This window comes from Eulemur rufifrons, chromosome 7 (genome assembly GCF_041146395.1).
Source record: "Eulemur rufifrons isolate Redbay chromosome 7, OSU_ERuf_1, whole genome shotgun sequence".
Classification (NCBI taxonomy): domain Eukaryota; kingdom Metazoa; phylum Chordata; class Mammalia; order Primates; family Lemuridae; genus Eulemur; species Eulemur rufifrons.
This window is the reverse complement of record NC_090989.1, coordinates 206244817-206264587: the sequence shown is the minus strand read 5'-3', so window position 1 is coordinate 206264587 and position 19771 is coordinate 206244817. Positions and strand designations below refer to the sequence as shown.

The 19771-nt window shown below is 46.7% G+C and overlaps 1 protein-coding gene across 5 annotated transcripts in view; it reads right to left on the bottom strand.

The window, feature by feature from the left end:
• Positions 1-19771, bottom strand: part of AOPEP (aminopeptidase O (putative)) — a 306549-nt gene that overhangs the window by 145580 nt on the left and 141198 nt on the right. For 3 of the 5 annotated variants that reach the window (XM_069476298.1, XM_069476299.1, XM_069476300.1), the window contains exons 5-6: positions 9482-9671; positions 5653-5759 (exon numbers count right to left, since the gene is read on the bottom strand). The exons of the other annotated variants lie outside the window; for them this stretch is intronic. In XM_069476298.1, the coding sequence (XP_069332399.1) occupies positions 5653-5759; positions 9482-9671 (297 nt within the window). The remainder of the gene's footprint in view (positions 1-5652; positions 5760-9481; positions 9672-19771) is intronic. 5 annotated transcript variants of the gene reach the window in all.

The following is a 19771-nucleotide window of genomic DNA, read 5'->3' as shown; positions in this document are numbered from 1 at the left end:
GTTGTGAGAAATGTGAGCATAGTTACCAGTTATGGGGAAGGAGCCGAGAGAGGGAGGGTTAACACCAGGGGATGGGGGTGACGATGGAGCCAGGTCCTAGAGGAGAAGGGCCTCGGGTGGTCGGCACATTGGGCAGGGGTCCCCAGGATAATGTATTTGGGGGCCTGTCCCCACAAAGCAAATAAAACAAAGATTTTTCCCATTAATTAGCAGAATATTCCTTAAATTGGTTGAAGCTTATAGGCTTTAAACTTAAAAATAAGACGGTATAAATCAACAAAAAAATGTAGCTAATTAAATTCAGGTACAAATGCTGTACTGAAACATAAGGATATGGTTGGCTTTCATCAAGATAATTAAAAAGGACTGCCCGCCCTTCTTGGTGAGCAGCAAGACCCCACCCAGCCAACCCTGTGAAAGAGAGCGCTCCGCGGTGCTGCTCTGGGAAATTAAGGTGACCGGACAGTTGTTCCAGACATTACTCTTGTGCCTGCAGGATCCCGTGAAGGAACTACTGTCCTCCCTGACAGGATAGGACGGACCCCACTTGATGGTCCAAAGTGATGTCCGGATCCTCCCTCCCCTTCTTCCTCACAGGCACAGGGTTAAGCTCTACGACCTGTGGCAAGGCACACTCATTCCTGGTCTACCTTCAGAAGTAGAAATTTGTCTTTAGCTGTATTAAGGCAGACAGGATTGCACTTGGGTGTCTGAGAGGTCGGGGCAGTTGTGGGCCGTACATGCATTTATGGAATCCAAGGGAGGACACAGCTGATGGCCTCAGTTTCCCAGAGGGGCAGGAGGCAAGAGATGGGAGGGGGACGGGGAAGGTCTGGAATAAACACTGAAGGCAAGGGACAGGGAGCTGGCCCAGGAAGGGTGAAAGGATTCATTCGTGGCCCATGCCAGGCTCTCGGGCCCCAGGACGAAGGAGCAGGAAAGGAAGACTGAACCTTGGGCTGGCGACCAGCACACAAGGGCAACAAGGGACTCTTGAGGGAGGGGAGCTTTTCCGAGAGGCAGGGTCATGTCACTGCAAATGGGTGTGTCCCACACACGGAGGGAGTCGGGGGGGGGGGGGGGGGGTGGCGAGGGGCGGGAAGACTGCTATGTTCTTCAGGGATCAGAAATAAAAATTTTGAGAAAAACTTTAGAGGTGAAAACTTCAAGTATAACAGAGAAGGCTTACACATGGCAGACTTTTAAGGAAAAAGTCTTACTATTTTAAATGGAATGGACGGTGCCCAGGCACCCAGGCAGGTTCACAGAATGCCCGTGGCACACACAATTTATTTGGGCTTTGCATAGAGTTACATATGTGGGGGTCTTGCCCCTATGATTAAAGGGTGCTTTTGTGACCAGGGGGAGAGGCCTTCACAGGGAAGGTAAGAAAGATGACCACATTTATCTAGCGCTGTGTCCACCGCGAGGCAGCAGCTAAGATTGAGCGCTGTATACATGGGCGCCTGTCAGTGCCTCCTTAACAGGATACATTTTAACGTTTTTCTCAGCATGAGCTTGACTTTAACAGTGAATCCAGAAAAAAAGGGAAGTGATAATAAATCACAAACAATAAAAACTAACAGAGATTTCTTCTGACCTTGACACGGTAGCTCTTCCGTCCCACCGGGCCTGTCAGAATATGCTAACTGAAAGCACTTAGAGAGAAGCTGCCGGAATCCAGCTGCACCCTAGAGACAAGCGGCACGGGAAGCCTTCCAGAAGCCCCCTAGCATCTTCTTTGGCAAGAGCCACCACTGCTGCGCTAGTCAGGAGAGCAGCTTCTAGGCAGGGACAGACAGCAGGAGAGAGCGGAGCAGTGGCAGGACAGAACGCAACGGTAATAAAATCAGACTTTGCCTGGTGGACAATTCTGCCCAGGGCTAGTGGTGAGGTGAGGGAGAGTCTGGAGAGAGCCACTGGGGTCTTGTATCCGGGAAAGACATCTTTAATAATTTACAAATGAGAAAGGCGTGGAGTCATTAATGTGACCCTTAACATTTTGAAATTCTGAGCAAATCACCATGCCTCCAGAGCCTGTGGCCACATTTCCTAGGCTCCCCAGCCAATGAAGGCTGAGAAGGCTAGGAAAACACAAGAAACCTGTAACCAAATGAAATTTACGACTAAGTCAATCTACACATATTTGATGCAAATGCAACTTACAACAAAGTCAATCTAAGACACAGTCTAGGAGCCCTGTGATTCAACAGTGGATGCATGGAAGGCACCAATGGAAAACAGTTCTTACAAATTACTGAAATTAATAAGTCAGAACCAAACAAAATGTTCATTTTTCTCTTCTCCATTAATACTCTAGTATCTATAATCAACAGAATTTGAGTTTTCTTTTTTACCAGTATCTTTTGAAATATTAAAACACATGTTTTTATGTGTTAAACAACAAAGATGCTTGGTCCAAGGATATTTTTTCACCCTAACCTGAATGTCCTTCCAGAGTTCAAGATACCTGGAGTGTTTTTTGTTTTTTTTGTTTTTTAATGCAACCAAAGGCTATTTCAAGTTCCTTGAAGGCAGGAATATCGTGCAGGAAAAGAGGATAGTTTCAATCCCTGCATTTAAATCCCTGTTCTGTTCTTTATCACCTGTATGAAGTTAGGCATGTTATTTGGTCTTTCTTAGTATTAAGCCATTTAAGTGTTACATTGCCAGCAAAAGAGCTGGGGAAGCACAGGCCAGGGAGGTAGAGGGAAATCGAGAGGCGTAACATACAGCAGAGAAAGAAGAAAGTATTTTAAGAAGAAAGTGCTTTTAGAAGGAGGGAGTGTCAACCATGTTGAAAACTGCTGCACAAATCGTGAGAGAAGTTTCCATCGTGTCTGCGGACATGGAGGAAACTCTCAAGACTTTTAAACTGTTCTTGGTCCATTATTTTAAGACCATGGGGTATTTTGAAAGAAAGAAAGAAAGATAGATAATGTCTCTGATCACTGTATTGTTTTAAGGGATGTCTTTCCTAAGGTCTCATTTGCATGTTAAAACAAAACAAAATATGAGAACAAATTTTTACAACTCTGGTTCTTCCTTTCAATAATTTCTAGGTTCTCTATGCCCATGTAAGGGAGAATTCTAGGGGATGGGAGTAAACTAAACCTAGATTATATAATTAAGGGCAGGTTCAGGAACATTTCCTCCTCATTGTAAGCACATCTGATAACAGTATTTTCCATATTGATATACAATAAGTCTTTCAAATGCAGTCATTTCATCGTTAGCCTAAATTTAGGCAAGCACAATTTCTGAATACTAAGACAAGGAAAAACAAATGCCATAATAAGCCTTTTAGCACAAAGGTCTAAAAATACTATAGGCTTCTCCCAACTGCGCACACAAAGGAAAAGACCCCGGCCGGCGGAAGCTGGGCTGACCGGCCCCACGGAAGCCAGAGATGACGCACTCCTCAAGTGCGCACCGACTTCCCAGGGCGTGCTCTAACTGCTTGCAAGCTGGAAACACATTTTATCAAAACTAATATTAATCATGACGTCCCCCGTCCCTTCAAAGGACAGACACAGGGGCATCAAGGGATTTAGAGATGTGTAGAATGGAGACGGCCTCTTAGTTGGAGAAACTGAGTCTTTGACAGGTGAAGGCACTGGCAGTTACACAGCTCACACGTGGGCACACCCCTGAGTCCGTCCCCCACATGAAAGCAAACCTCTCTGACCCTCGCTCCCTCTGCCACCTCCCCAGTACTGCTTCCCTTGCCAGCACAACCTCTCTCACGGAGTCTACACCCACTGGCTCCACTTCCTGCCCTCCCATTCATTCTTCTGTCCACTTCCGTCTGGCCTCCTTCTCCACCACTCATCAATAAATGCATGAAGGTCAAGGTCACCCACATCCTTTCTGTGGTGCTACTCTCTTTCCCTTTTACATACTCCTTAGCAGCGTCCAATGTCAGCCGCTCCTACCTTCTTGCCCGGGGTCCTGTTTTTCTCCATACATTCCGATTTCCCCCAATCCCTTGCTGGCTCCTTGTCTTCCTCCTGACCTCTTCTTTCACTTCCTCTCTCCCTGGTGATTTCAAGGTGTTCAGAAGTTTAAGTGTTTTATAAGCTGAATATTCCAATCTCTCCAATGAGCTCCTGACTTGAAGACACCAGAGTTCTTGATATTAAATATCTATCTGGCATCACAAACTTAACATATGCAAAACCAGACTCTTCATTTTTTTTACCCCTCCCAAGCCTGTTCCTCCCAAAGTCTTTACCATCTCATAAATGGCATCACTATCTACCTAACTGCTCAAATCACGAACCTAGAAGTCATTCTGCATACTCTCATTTCTCTCTTCTCCACACTGAATTCCCCGACCTCCCTCCTAGAAGCCCTCCAGTCAGGCTTCACATCACTGAGCAGTCCCTCCGCAGCACTGCTCACCACCTGTGACCAGCTGGTGCATGCAACAGTGTCCCTACTAAGTGGAAGCTCCGTGAGAGCAGGGACTGTGTCCTCTTTGGCCACAGGGGTAGCCATCCTGCCTGGCTCAGTGGGAACAGATGCAGGAACAGTGGCGCTGGGGTGAGATCGCAGGTCGCCTGGCTCCTGGCCCGCTGAGCTTCCCGCCACTCGAGGTGCCTCTCCTAAACAATGGATGAGTCAGCTTGGGAGGCTGCAGTAGCGTGCAAGTGTGGGGAACTTGGCCATGGGTAGGGTAGGGCGCAGCTCTCCACGCCCTGCGTTCTGCTGTGCTGCACAAAAGCACCAGCCAGCCTCCCTCCCTGGGGTCTGGCCGGCGCGGTGCATTTCTGTTAGGCTTATGAACTACAGTTGCAGTCAGGAGGCGTGGGGGTGTTTATTTAAAAGCAAACCACAGCAGCAGAACCATCCAAGGTAGGTTTCCACCTTCAGGGGGCCATCTAAGATGGGGTGGGCAGAGGAGGCAGCTCCTGGACAGCTTGCCTTCCCCCTCCCCGATTTGACAGTCAGATTCCAAACACTTCACTCTAGTCAAGAGGGGGCCAGGATGGAAGCTTCTGTTGCCATAGCAACCTCAGTGCTCCTGGGGCCTAGGCACCAGGTTTCAGATAACTAGTGAAGAAAAGGAGCAGAGCAGAGAGGGACAAGCATGGGAAAATGGCAAGAAGTAATCTTGCAGGTGCCACAAGCCACAGTCCACAAACAAACTCAGGAGCTGGCAGTGGAATCCTCCTCTTGCACTGCAGACCAGCAGTGGCTTCCTGCTGGGCCACATCGGAAACAAAAGGCCCCATTGACACACGCATCTGTGACTACTAAACATTTAGGAATCAATATTTTCCTAAAGATTTTTCCCCCTTTGGCTTTAAAGGGATACTGTCTGCCAGGCTGCCAAACCCCAACCTTCTCCACGTCCACAGCCACCACATGAAGTGACTATTAGAACTCCAAGTGAAGAATTTCGTCCCAGAAATGGCCTCATGCTAGTTTTTTCCCCCAAATAGAGTCACCAGGAAAATGTCAGAAGGCAAATCGAAACCCACACCCTGAAAGACTTAGAACAATCACATCCCCGCCTGGGAGGATGAATAACCCGGCCCAATTTAATTTAGAAAGGAAACACAGCAGATTTAATCAGATGGCTTGGATGTGTCTAGAAGGGAGGAAGGAGGGAGAACGAGAGGCGATGGGAGCACAGTGGTGCTTTACCTTAACACCTGCATCTCCTCTGGGGAGTCCCGCAGCTCGTCCTGGAGGCGACGCCAGCGCAGGCAGGCCCTCAGCTCTTGCTGCTCCTGGGCCTCAGAGGGGGCGAGCTGCTCCGGCGCAGACACACAGACACACAAACACACAAAGCGCAGTCATTGTGGTCCTGGTGGAACGGCTTGCTTTGTTTCAGTGGGGGATGCCATGGCCTGCCCCCTGCTCTCACCTTGCACCCCCTCTCCCCCCAAGAAAATCAAAGGCCTGAAGGCGTCTCTTAGTTCCTCAAACAACCAACCAACCTTGGAGCTGGGACAGCCTGTTTGGGAGAGGTCCCCCGTCCTGGAACCCATCCACTCCCCCAACACACACCTGGCCTGAAGAGAGTTGGCTTCCCCAGGGGCCATTTCCACCCCAATTCCACCCCCCTCCCTCCTTTCCTGCTTTGTCTTTCTGCACAGGGTGGGGAAGGCCCCCTCCATTTACCTCCTGTTTTTCCCAGCCCTCAGTTTCGCAAAGGACTGTTTACAGTGGAGCCTGTTAATGCAACGCAGATGACTCTGTTTGCATATAACCAGAAAAAGCGCACTGCCTGGACTCACTCTGGGGGAGGGGAAGGCCATCACGCTCCATCCGGCTGCTGTCACACAGGCATGCTCACCAGGCTGCATAGCTACTGTCTCTGTAAGGGACAGCAGCAGGACACCCACTGGGGAGGGAAACTGTCTAGTATCTACAGGCATATCTGGAAATCAAAGGTCCCTAATAATTCATTCAACAGATATTTACTGAGTCTCTACTAGGCCCTGAGGACATTAGGGACAGAGTTCCTATCATGCGGAGTCTAAGGGAGAGAGAGAGAGACAGGTAAGAACACTAACATCAGAGTGCAGGTGATGGTGGAGGTTAGGGAAGAACCCAGATGTCCCTGGCCAACCAGGGCTTTCCTGAGGAGGTGGTGGTGCCTCAGCTGATCCCCAAGGAAAGCAGGTGTCAGCCAGGGAGGAGCGATTCCAGGAAGGGGGAGGGCATTTGCAAGGCACATGGCGTCTGGGAGAGGGTTACGTTCCTAGAGAGTGGCAAGGGATGCGGTCAGGCCAGGAACAGACCACCATACAGGGAGGGAGGTGCCGGGAAGTGCGCAGAGGCCAGGAGGTCAACAGACTTTGTGTGCCCATTGTTACGAACTGAATTGTGTTCCCCGCGAACACATATGTTGAAGACCTAACCCCAATGGGACTATATTTGGAGATAGGGCTTTTAAGGATGTAATTAAGGTTAAATGAGGTCAGCCGTGAGAGCACAGTGAAGGCGGCCAGCGGCCACATGCAAGCCAGGAGGAGGACCTCACCGGAAACCAACCCTGTTGGCACCTTGGTCTTGGACTTCTAGCCTCCAGAACTGTGAGAAATACATGTCTGTCGTTCAAGCCGCCCAGTCTGTGGTATTTTATTATGGCAGTCCGAGTAGACTAGTACGCCTGTGAAGGACTTTAGACTTTATCCAGGTTGATGACAAGTTATATGATTCAATCTTGCAACTCACTCGATTCACTTATCCCTGTGGAATGCCGCTCTGAGTGGAATGCCAGTTCCCATCTCCTCGTTCCAAGACTTCACACTCCCCCTTGCTGTGCTGTCTAATGCTCAGTGCTGCGGAGTGCAGTCTCCGGGACAGCAAAGTGACCCAAATGACCACTGCCACCAATGCATCCTCATGCCCTCTTCAGTGGTGGAGGCTGCTGTTGACCAGGACTGTCCCATGAGGTGGCACTCGCCAGGGGCCAGCACCAGCTCAGTCTCACCCTTAAAGGAAGTGGTCAGAGTGGTGAACGTGCTCTGGAAATGGTTCCAAACTTTGTGCTGGAATCTAGAACGGCCACTTTGCCTCAGGGGTGTCCATATTTCCACATCTTGAAGAGTCGCTGCACGTACCGTGAGGGATGGGTGACAGGGCGGGTCGACTCCTATGCGAGGCTAAGGCGAAAGGAGGCGAGAGAACGCTCAACTCCCACTTTCCCTTGAGGCCCCCAGCAGAAGTCACCGCCTCCACAAAAACCTCCTGGATCCGCTCAGACCTGGCCTCTCCCACCTTTGAACTCCCACAGAATTTAGTGTTTATCTCTCTTTTCTAACTTACTTTCTTCTTCCTTCCACTGAGTGTTTTTCTTATCTTCACAATTAGGTAGGGCTGTGTCTCACTCACCCTTGCATCCCTACAGATCGAGCACAGAGTGGACAGGGACGGACGCAGCTGGGAGATGCAGCCAGCTGGCCTCTGACGGTGGGTGTGGACGTATCTGAGGCAGTCAGAGGCACGACCCAAGCCAGAGGACTAAGGGTGACCACCTAGAAGTATAGGCAGGGCGAAGGGAGTGCTCTTTGGGGATGCAGGAGGTGAAAGACAGAGATATCATTATCAGATGCCTGAAACATACTAGCAATGGCCAATACTAGCACAAATCTGACCATCGCAGAATGAAGTACCCAGGGGAGAGATCATGACAGAGGCACGTTTATATTAAACCCTTGCTGGATGCCTCCTGTGTGCAAGGGAGAGAGGAATACAAAGAGGAAGAAAACACTTGTTTCTTGCGCACCCTCCACGGGTCAGGCACTTGCTAAGCTCATTCACACATTATCTCATTCAGCCTGCAAGGTTAAGCATTCTTACATCCAATCTACAAATGGGGAAACTGAGAGTCAGGCAGGCTACACAACCTACTTATACTCACTAAGCTGGTGAACAGCAGAGCTGGGATTCAAAGTCTGGTGCAACTCAGAGCCCAGCCCTTTCCCTGTATCTACCAAGTGGCCTCTCTTCACGACTCTGTGTGGCAGGGGACAAGGCTGTGCACACTGCCAGCTCCACAGCCAAGCTGTGAAGAGGACAGCAGGATGAGTAAGACCTCGCTCCATTTTAAAGAGATCACAGTCTAGTTGTGAGAATAAGGAAATCATAATGTAGAAGGAAAAAGAAAAAAACAAGAAAAAAAAGAGGTAAGCATCAAATATTGTGGGAGTTCAAAGTTTATAGGAGAATAGAGCTGAATTGTGAGTGGGGTGATCTGTCTGGGCTACCCGGGGAAGGTGACTCAAGCTGGTTAGTGAAAAATCAATAGGATTTCAACAGACAGAGGACCTTGAACGAAATCATACAGGTGTGTACAAACTTGGGAATTTGGGAAAATGTCAAATAGTCCAGTGTGTAAGGGGCGGGGATGGTAGGGAAAAGAAGAGGCCCAAATATTAGGAACTCGCAAGTAAGCAGGAAGCAGTTTAGTTGCTCCTTATCCTCGTTAGAACTGGTGGTCAATTCTTTAAAGTAGAGGTTGCAAACTGGGAGTGTGTTGATCAGGTCTGGCCTCTGGGCATGTTTGGTTTAATAATATTTTTTAAATTATTTAAGCTTCACATAAAAATCTAGATTTATGCATACCCTTAGAAAACTAGAAGCCCAGCTATCTTGAGCCCTCCCCCCTTCACCATGACAATTGCTCAGAGCTGTAGCAGTTGCCAGTTTGTCCTCACCATTCCCTAATCTATGACACCACCTACTTCATTCCTCATTCATTACTTGTGGACAGACATCAGAGAGTATGACTCCTGATTTCAATACAGATTCGTTTGTTTGTTTGTCTCCTCTCTCTCCTGTCTCCAGACTGTGAAGCCTGCATAGAGCAGGGGCTTCCATCTCTTGTGTCCATGCTATCTCCCCAGCGGAAACAGTGCCTGGTGCAGAGGAGGCACTCGGTACATAGCTGTTGAATGAATGAATGACTATACACAGAATGTGACTCCGGGTAGTGAAGTGCTTAGGGTCACTTTAAGCCCACCTGCTGTGCTTTAGCCCAGAATACATCTTCCAAGTGAGTGGCAAACCCTTCACTCAGCCACTCCTCCGTCCAGTCGCGGGCCCCGATGGCTAGGCCAAACCAGGCGTGAGCAATTTCATGGCAGAGACGGGTCCCACAGAGATGGCTCGTTCCTGTCAAGGTGCTCTGAGAGAGGAAGATGATGTGTGGGCTGTGGATAATGGGGGAGAAAACACATGGAGTCTTGTTAGAGCCTGTCCTCGTGGCTACCCCATGGGGCAGCTTTCTTAGCCTGGCGAGCCTGTTATTACCGTGTGCATGCTAGATCATGACCGATGGGCTTGCGGCTTAGATGCGTTTAGACATAAATAAAGTGGCAGTTTACATTTCTGGCAGCAGTTCAGGTTGCCGTTTCTGCCAAGCAGTTGTCTCCGTCATCAAACGGCTATTACCTGTAATAAGTAAACTGCACCAAAGTTTTACGCTGAAAAAATTACAAGGCAATGGAAGCATTTACTCTGAAATCTGGACTGTAAAAGAAGAGCAGGTGTGAGAATGTGAAGCGCATGCTGTCAGGAGAGTGATCAAAGAAGACTCTTCAGCCAAAAATCCTAGCAGCTTACAAGCAAATTGAGAAGTCATGCAGAAGGACAGAAAACGCCAAGAAGAATGGAACCAAAAATTTTCCATTTCACACCAGGGCTGGTTATGGAGTTAACAAACTAACAGGTGCCGTGGATGGGTGAGGTTTCCAAAAGAGACTCAGATAAAGGGCAAGTGTGTGTAAGGCAAAGGTTTTCAGGCTATCTGTGGGCGCTTAGGGATTCACGTGACATAATGAAATCATCCGGAGACAGAGAAAGAAGGTAGGGAGTTAACCCACCCAGGTGTGCAAACGGCCCCAGGGCTGGCACCAGACGGGGAGATTTATCTAATCTCATTTTCCATACTTGTTTTAAAACCCAAAATACCACGATTAAAATTGCTTAGATGACAAGGGAGGAAGGGGACCTGAAGAAAGAAGAGGCTGGTAGAATAACTCATATGCATCCACCTTTGGCATTGATCGTTTTTTCAGGACTTGTTTACAGTCTTTCAAATGAAGAATTTGCTCTTAAAAAAAAAAAAAATCTCTCCTCCATCAATTGAACAAAAACAGTTGTGAAACCTTCCAAATTAAGAAACTGTACACACCGGTTCTTTTTTTTCAAAAGCCATTTGTTTGCCATCATGTTGGCTCTGCACAAGCCAAGACTGCTTGCAGATTTTTCTTCCGCCCCCACAGCCACCATTAGAGAAAACCCCACCTATATTTCCCTTGCACAACATTACCCATTCAGCTCAGAGAGCTCAACTGCAATCGAGGGAGTCATGTCTGCCAAAATAAGACAGCTTTCATGTGAAATAATAACAGGGCAGGCACGCAAATGAAAAAGCATCTGCCAGGTATTCTGAAGAGTCTGCCAGAAACCCCCGAAATTAAAACTGGAGTTGGGGGCATTTAGGACAAAGGGGTGCAATGCAACAGGCCCCAACACTAGTTCAGAGCATTAACTCAAAACAAAAACAAAAACAAAATAACCACGGGAGGAAGGGAGGAAGGAAGGAAGGAAGAGCTGTGAGGCACAGGAGCTAAACTTCCTTTCACTGAGAAAGTCACCCCGTTGAGAAGACAAACTGTAGAACCTGGCTTTTCAAGTAAATGACCCCTGGCTCTGGCATGTGCAGCGCTACAAAGAAAAGCCAGAGAAATGTACCGAGTAAATAACATTCCAGACATACTGCTGGCAGCGGTTCGCCCTTTTGGCTAAAACAAAACAGAAGTAACTTCAGGCCTTATAAACAGTCTCCAAGGCGAGCCTGCATGGGACGGGTCCGCCAGCCAGAGACACGGACACGCGCACGTCCTCACAGAGACTGGATGGCCGGCTGTCTGCTCAAGCCAGGAAGTTTCCTCAAGCTGATGCCTGTGAAATCGCAGCAAGGCTGTTCACGAAGAAAAAGCCTCCACCACTGCGCTGTTTTGTCCCAGCGTGGAAGCCTAGCCAAGGCCCATCTATGCAAACATAAAAGTCTGCGAGGGCCTGAAGGAATGCACAAAAGCAGCCGTGTGGGGGGTGGCATTTCATTTTCCTGCCCTTTCATTTTTTTCCCCTTGAACGGTCCTTGCTGTCTCCACCAGACTTCCTTCCCCACCCTTCAGCACTCTGGAGACACGATCCCAGCCTCAGTGCATCTCGGTCGGGCTCGGGACAGACCCTGGCGTGGCTGGAATTCAACCCAAATTCCCATTTCCCATCCTCAGTCCTCTCCTCTGAGCCGGGGAGAAATGTATTTCCTACTGTCCTTTGAGGGAGACAGAAGCTTAAACATCCTCCGGGATCGGAAGGAAGGGCGTTTAACTTGATATAAATTACCCTATTATCAGTGGAAAACATGACCTTCTCCCTGAATTTTCTAGGTGGGAACCTGACTGAATCCTCCCGCGGCCTGCTCTGCCCTCTAAAGTAGGGTTTTGCTTACCCGACACTCTGGGGCTATTTCCCTATGAAGGAAATGGCTTCTTTCTTAAAAGTGAATTAAAAACATGGAGTATGGTTTTAATAACCTTTCTCAAGGGCTGTTAACAAAATTCTGACATAAAAGGACTGATAGAATATTCTTTCAAGGAGAATTTCCTTCTCTCTTTTGACCCTAAATGTCAGAATTTCTCATGTTAAGTAGACTTTTAAAGCCTCTTACCTTTTTTTTTTTTAAATTACTTTCTTCAACAGTGAGTGAAGAAAAGTATAATAATGTTTTTAAGTTCACTTCAAGGAGCGACATTAAATATTTCTCTGCCAACAGATTATCTCGTGTACACCTTCAAAACAGAATGAACTTTTAGAATTTTCCACTCCTACCTTAACCTTGACTCCTAAGGTTCACCCCGGGCTCCTCACACATTTATTCATGGTCCCGATCAGCCGGCCAGTGATCAGTCTCCACTCTGACAAGACCCACTGGAGAATGGTTTTTTTTTATCCCCCCCTGAAAGGCTCTGTGTCAACGGCCTCTACAAAAGCCAGATTGTCCATTCATCATCGTTACAGAGGAAGGGAGATAATCACTTCAATGACATCTTCATCCTAAAAACATTTCTTTCGTTTTTTTTTTGTTTTTTTTTTTTAAATAATCACAGTTCATCATTTTTCCCAAAGAAGAGATGGGCAGGAAAGTGATATTTTAAAGCTCAAAAAGCACAAGCGCTCTTGCTTGTATTCTCCACCACAAATCCTCTCTGGCTACAAGTGGTGGAGGAGAAGGACGTGGGCAGGCAGGGAGTGGTGTGGGGGCCACAGCAGGCCACGTGTTGTCATTCTTTCCCGGGAGACCACCGGCGGGACGGCCTCCCCCACAGAGGCGGGGCACATTGTACGTCTGCCGCCTTGCCCCTCGAGATTAAAAATATCACGTCTGGTCTGCAAACAGTTTCTCAAGACTGTTCCTGAACGCTCTCTACCCACCCAGATTAGAATGCTGTGTTCGTTAATTTAAAACATGCTTCTAGCAGAGGAGGAAGGAGCGCCTTCATTACTCCCAGGAGCTGCTCCGATCCTTCGGGAGGAATTCAATTTGGAACGGAAATGGAGAATTTCATCAGATCTTAAGTAGGAGCTGGTATTTGATTTATTTCTGCTTTTTCCAGGGAGAGCTGACCAGCGTGGCCCATCTTGCTGCTCAGGGAGCGATACAGCACTTAGCCGCCCCAGCGAGACGCTGCTGCCACAGCAGGTCAGAGCGGGCTGCACACTGGAGAGGACAGGAAATTGCTTTTGCTTAAGGACAAGAAGAGCCCCCAGGCCACCCCTCCCATCACACTGAAGCAGATCCCAATTCCCCTCATGGGGAGCAAATCTACCTTCATACAGATCCTCGGGAGGCCTCATACAGGCTTATATTCATCAAGCTTGAAGTTCTTGTGGGGTCAACAATTTTCACAATTTCAACAACACGTGGAACCCAATATCCCATGACAGAGAAGGAAGAACCAAGAAAGAGGGAAGCCAGGCTCCTTTCCCTTTAAGGTCAAATGGGATCATTCTAAGGGTCTTATAATTACTTGGAGGCAACTTTTGTTTGTATGATTTAATTTCTTGCTAATCTAAATTGGACAACTGAAATGGAGACTCACAGTAGCCTGGGGCAATCCGAAAGGGAGGACAGATCCTCGTTACCCCTCCCCCAGGGTCATAACATGTTTTCTCTTTCCTTCATAAGGTGTAAAGCGGTGTATGCCGACACTGCACTGGCGCATTTACAAACCGATTGCTCACTCCTGCCCCTTCCTCTCCTAAATGAAATCCCCAGCCCCCTTCCCTGAATGCAGTCGAATGTAAGGGATGCATCTGTTGTCTTGAAGGCAAAGGGGTGGCCCAGATGACCTGGCAGGACCCTCTTCCCCTCCGGCCCTGAGACTGCTCAGCTGGGAATAGTGATCTTCCATTTTCCTCACCTGGCACCTGACCGTGGTCACACAGTATACACTGTCTTTACTCGTGAGCCTTAGGAGATGAGGCAATGTTCCTTGGGGGCTATGGGACTTTCAGTAGCCTGAAGTGGAAACCAGTTCTAAAAACCTGAAGAAAACTTAATAGAATCTGATCCATGGATACAGGGACCTAGGTCTGAAAGAACAAGCTAATGTTAGTTGGTATAAGTTTTCTTTTTAAAAATTCTGAAAAACAAATAGTAAAGTATCTGCTCACTTACCTAAATGAATTTTGGCTTAAACTGCTAACATGACTATGGCAGAGAGTGACTGAGAAAAGCCAGGGCCAGACTCGTTACAGTTGTACCACAAACATATCCTCCTTCTAAGGACTTATATTGCTTGGGTGTTTGCTCGGTGCCAGGCACTGTATTTTACACACGTCATCTCATTTGCTCTACCCTACAACCTCAGGATTTTTATTATTATTAGATTTTATTATGATCTCATTTTATAGATAATGAAAATGAAGCACAGAGAGGCAAAGTAACTAGCCCAAGGTCACACAGCTGTCAAGTAATAGAGCCAGTATTTGAACTCACACAGTCTTGACTAGGAAGCCTCACTGGGACCCCTTCTGCTGGGCTCTCATCCCTCTGTGCCAGCTCAAGCCCAGTGGTGCCATGATCATTGTCCTCCCAGGAGTTCTATCTTAGGAGTACACCAAAGGGAAGCCACTAGCCATGTCCTAGGATCTCTGTTCCCTAAACCCACATCACAGCCAGAACTGGCCCAAGGTTACCAGGCCTGTTGATCAGCAAAGCTTCAGCCTCTTCCTGGTGAGGGGAGGGGAGGGGAAGAGGAGAAGGGAGGTATGGGAGATCACTACGGACCCCCAAAGAGCTGAAATTCCCAAACTCAATGCCTAGTTCTTCATAACCCTGTCCAATGCTGGGAGTCCCTGGTGGGTCACCACAAGGACACATTTCAGACAAGTAGGTACAAGGGTGCTTAGGTCAGTCCCTAGTGTATGACTCCTGAAAGCCCAGCAAAGGCAGCATACCAGTCTGCCTCTCCCCGGCCTCCACCTCCGACCTATTTTGCCAAAGCCTGATGTTCTTTTCAAATAGAGATTGGTTTAAAGCAGGTCACAAACTCAAAGGGGTACAGAGCCAAGAAGGTAACAAAATGAGGGCAGTAGGTAACGAGATGGATGAAGTGGATAAAAAGATGAGGGAAATAGACTAGATAGGGAGACAAGTGGAGAAGGAGATGGGGAAAGAGAGAAGGAGATGGGGAAAGAGAGAAAGAGATGAGGGAAGAAAAGAGTAAGATGAGGGAATTAGATAAAAAAAAAAAGCAAGACACAGATAACAAGATGAGGGAAGTAGATATAGGTAGCAAAAGTAGGAAAATAGATGGAGTAAGGAAGGCAGACAATAAAAGGAAGGAAGCAGAAAACAAGCCTGGGAAGTGGCCAACAAAATGACGGAAGTAGAAGCGGAAGTGATAATATACGGAAGCAGGTAACAATAGGGTAAGTAGACAACTGGGTTTAAAAACACTACGCCAAGGAGTAGGAGCTCCAAGCTGATAATCTCTGGGTTAACTCCTAAATTTTCTTAGGAGAACAGGCTGTGGTTTAATTTCACATGGAGGTACACATGACTCATACCTGGATCCCACCAGGGTTCATGGTGGGATCTCACGGGAGATAGGGAAAGGCTCCAAAGCAGAGGACAGGTGACAGTGGGGAGGACAAAGGCATGGGGCGCAGGGGGTAGACGAGGGACCGGGACACCAAATCATTGTTGCCAGCTTCACAGTTGGGTTTGGTGTTGGCCTTGGCTTATTGCTAACGGGAAAAACAACAGCACAGCAACAACAAAACACAGATATCACCTTGACTCTAGAAAACAGAGACCACCTTTGGCTCTGTGGCAGCTCTGCAGAGCCTGTAGAGTGCTTAGCTATTGACAAGCAGAGCAGTGGACACTCTATTTCCGTGCCACTGGGCAACACGTCCAAACAGAACACGGTCTAGACTTCAGCTCTGCACACTAAATGAGGCAGCTCTAGTGCTCAGCTGTCATGGAGCTGGTCACACCTACTCGGGCTGCCCTGCCTAGGAAGTTGCTAACTGGTGGGTATGGTCATCAGAAAAGCTCAATAAAGCTGCAAATGAATGTCTCAGGTTTTAGAGCTAAAGTAATCCGAGATAAAGAAAAGTGCCTGATTGAATTTTCCAACTAGATTTAGACTCCTTTCCCTCTTTGAATCTTAAAGGACATGTTCTGCCTTAAAGTACACATTTTAGAATCTCATAGGTAAGGACAAACAAGTAACTTTTTGTGAAGTTACTGAACATTCTGAAGACTGTACATTTTGGACATCAGGGGATACACCCATACCCACACTATGTGAGCAAATATTTACGGTAGTTGAACATGTCTGGATCATCTCTAAATTACTTACGGGCTGAAAGCTGTGCATTTTCTGTAGAATCTGGAGAACTGTTCTGGTAAGTAAGTAATTAGCAATTAAAACATGTTGGCAGCCTCCATTGGAGCATGTGGATGACAAAATGTGATTCTCTCCACTCCCTCACCTCCCCACAGCCCCCACCCTCATCCTCCCCAACCAGGGTGATGATGTTTGTGCCCATAAAAAGAGCTAATAAAATTAGCCTCCACTGTGATACAGGGAAAATCTTTATTTAATAAAATAATGCATCTTGCTTCATTCCCAGAACAGCAATAAAATGGCACAACTGAGAGCCATAATAGCTCATCCAGTTGGTTTTCACCGCATGGGTAAGAGTCTGTCATTTGTGGCCATGCGGAAGCCTGGAAAGCTGCTTCATGAAGGGACACGTCGGGGCAGCTTGCAACCACCCTCAGCAAGAACAGTCTGGTTACCGGTTTCCTTTGAAATACACTCTTTGGATCCACAAACCAAGTCTTCCCATGTTCTTTGTCTAGAAAAAGAAAGTCGTGGGGATTTCCCAAAGAGTACTCAGAAGTTAATTGGTGAGGAAGGCATCGCTTGTTTCCATAACCGAGAGCAAGCATCCAAGCCCCAGCCGGGCACTCTGGGAATCTGCAAATCCAAGGCAGACTCAGGAGTATGTTTAATTGCCCTGCTGGGGGCTGGTGAAAGCACACGCGAAGCAGAAAGGCCGGTCTGTACAGCAATAGGCCTGAACACAACAGAGGTGCTACAGACTGATAGAGAGTTCTGGAAGCAGAATGTTGGTATGGAAGAAAGTACAGGTTACCCCTGCCAGATAACTACACTGTCAACTAGATTTCAAAGCAGGAGGTTGCTTTCGATAGGGACAAGCAACAGAGCTGCCTCAGACATTAGAAGCAGTTCTGTAACTAAATCAAAGTTAGATCCAGGAAAAGAGAACTGAAGGAAGATAAGTTCAAGTATTCCCTGACAGTTGGGTGGAAGCAGCAGTGGTGATGAAGATGATGATGGAGAAGAAAGATTAGAAAAATAAAACGATGATGATACTAAACACTTAGACATTGCTTACTTTTCCTAGGCAAAGTCTTACATATGTTATGTTCACTACCTGGTTCAATTCTAATAACCACCCCATGACGATGAAATTATTATCATCCCCATTTTACAAGTAAGTAAACTAAGCCACAGAAAAGTTACATGACTTGTCTAAGATCCCACTGTTAGTATGTGTCAAAGCCGATTCCAACACAAGCAGCCTGGCTCATATACATGTTTTGCTTGATCAACATCAGCATGTATCAGAATCACCTGGAGGGAGGGTTGCTAGATAAAAAACGGCACACCCAGTTACATTTGAATTTCAGATAAACAAGGAATAATTTTTTAGTGGGTGTTTCATGCCATATTTGCTAAACTTGGCAGCCATACCTGGAAGTCTTGTTAAAACAGATCACTAGGGCTCACCCAGAGAGAGTCTGATTCAGTAGGCCTGGGCGGGGCCTGAGAATCTGCATCTCTATCACGTTCCCAGGTGATGTTAAGGCTGCTAGTCCAGAGACCACACTCTGAGAGCTACCGATCTACACAATAGTGGCTGCATAGCAGCATTATTTTTTATTTTTTAAATTCATTGCCAAAGTTGGAAAGTGGGAAGATTTTACCTAGAAATCTGGATTTTTAAACTATATTGAAAATCTGGAAGATTTGGCCACACTAGGCAACATTCTTTTTTAGGAACTGACACAGTTATTCTGTTCAAACTCTCTCTCTCTCTCTCTCTCTTTCTCTATCACACACAGGAGTCTAATGCCAAAGGGCAATATTGTATCATTTCCTAAGGACAATACTAAGCTAAGCATTATACGTCATTTCACAGATAAGAATATATAACAAGGTCCCTGTTATGATTGATCTAGGTTAAATTTGTGAAACAGGCAAAATCTACCTGGGAGGTCCCCCGTCATGGACCCACATCCTTACTTAGCAACTGCAGTTGAATAGCAGCTGGCCCTTTCAGAGGAGGCTTGTGCTCTCCAGTTTGCTGTGGTCCTCACCACTCCCTCCTGTCTCCCTGCCACTGGCCGAGCCCACTTGTCGATTGTAATCATGTGTGTGCTTTTTTTCTTCTTATAGCAGGATAAAGAGAAACGTGAAATGTTTCTTGTATCCACATCTCTATCAAATATAGACAGAGAAGACCAAATGTTTCTTAGAGGATGCTCTACCCATTCACTAGTTTATGTTTGCTGTCTGACCCCTGATAAGCACTTGGATTTAACCTCTAGTTTTTCTTAAGAAAAATTCTATTATCAACCTTGTTTATGGCTACAAAATGATTTAGCAAGTTCTTGCTTCATGGAGAGGGCAAAGACTCAAATTTTTGCCTAGTTCACGTCAGTCACTACAAATTCCATATTAGCAAAGGTGGAATTAATTAGGTTTATTGTATTTTTGAAATCCAAACACAGTTTCAATTACTACTAGACACTAATGGCTTATAATGAAGGCAGAGCTTGTTAACTAAGCAAACAACTGGCATGTTTGTTTAAAGTGTAAATAGAAGGAAAATTCATGAATTAAATGAATGAATTCACTGATTGTTCTCCCTTGGCTGTAAAGGAGCATTCAGCTGCCACAATATATATCACCACCTTTGTTAAAAGGATTAGCCTGCTTGAGTTATCTTTATCCAGTCAGAGATCTTCTCAGTGGTCGCTTACAAAGTAAATGTCTCTCTTTATTTTTCAAAGTACTCATCTGCATCAACAAATGCCATTAAGGATAAGGAGTCACCTGGCTATTGGGGATTCATAAATAATTGAGCTTTTAAGAACAATAGCATATTTCCTAATCTCGAATTGTGACTGTGACTCCACAGATAGACCAACGCAGCATGCTTGTTGAGATAAAAGGACAATATGCCTCATATTTTCCAGGGTGGTCCTAGAAAGTAGAGGACAGATGGTCATTCTCCGAGGTATTCAACTTAACAGCATTTCCCTTTAAAAGGTAATAAACCTCACCAGAAACAAAAATAAACAAAAGGTTTTGCTCTCCAAAGTCTCCTGGTTTTAACTAAGCCTTTCATTTAAAATTACGAGCCCTGTATTTCTTCTCTCCAAATGGAACGCATCAGATTTATGGGATATCTATAGCTAAATCCCATTTCTCTGGATGGCTCCCTTGATTCATCATTCCTTGGATGTGCTCACCATGGTGAAAGCGTGGGCGAAGATCACAGGAATTCTTTTCCTTCTAAATAGTTCTTCCTGCCCATGTCCCCATTCCTAGACGGTTGCCTCCCTGTGATTTGAAAGGCCCCTGGGTCTGTTTGGAATGTATTCAGCTGCAAGTAACAGAAAATATAA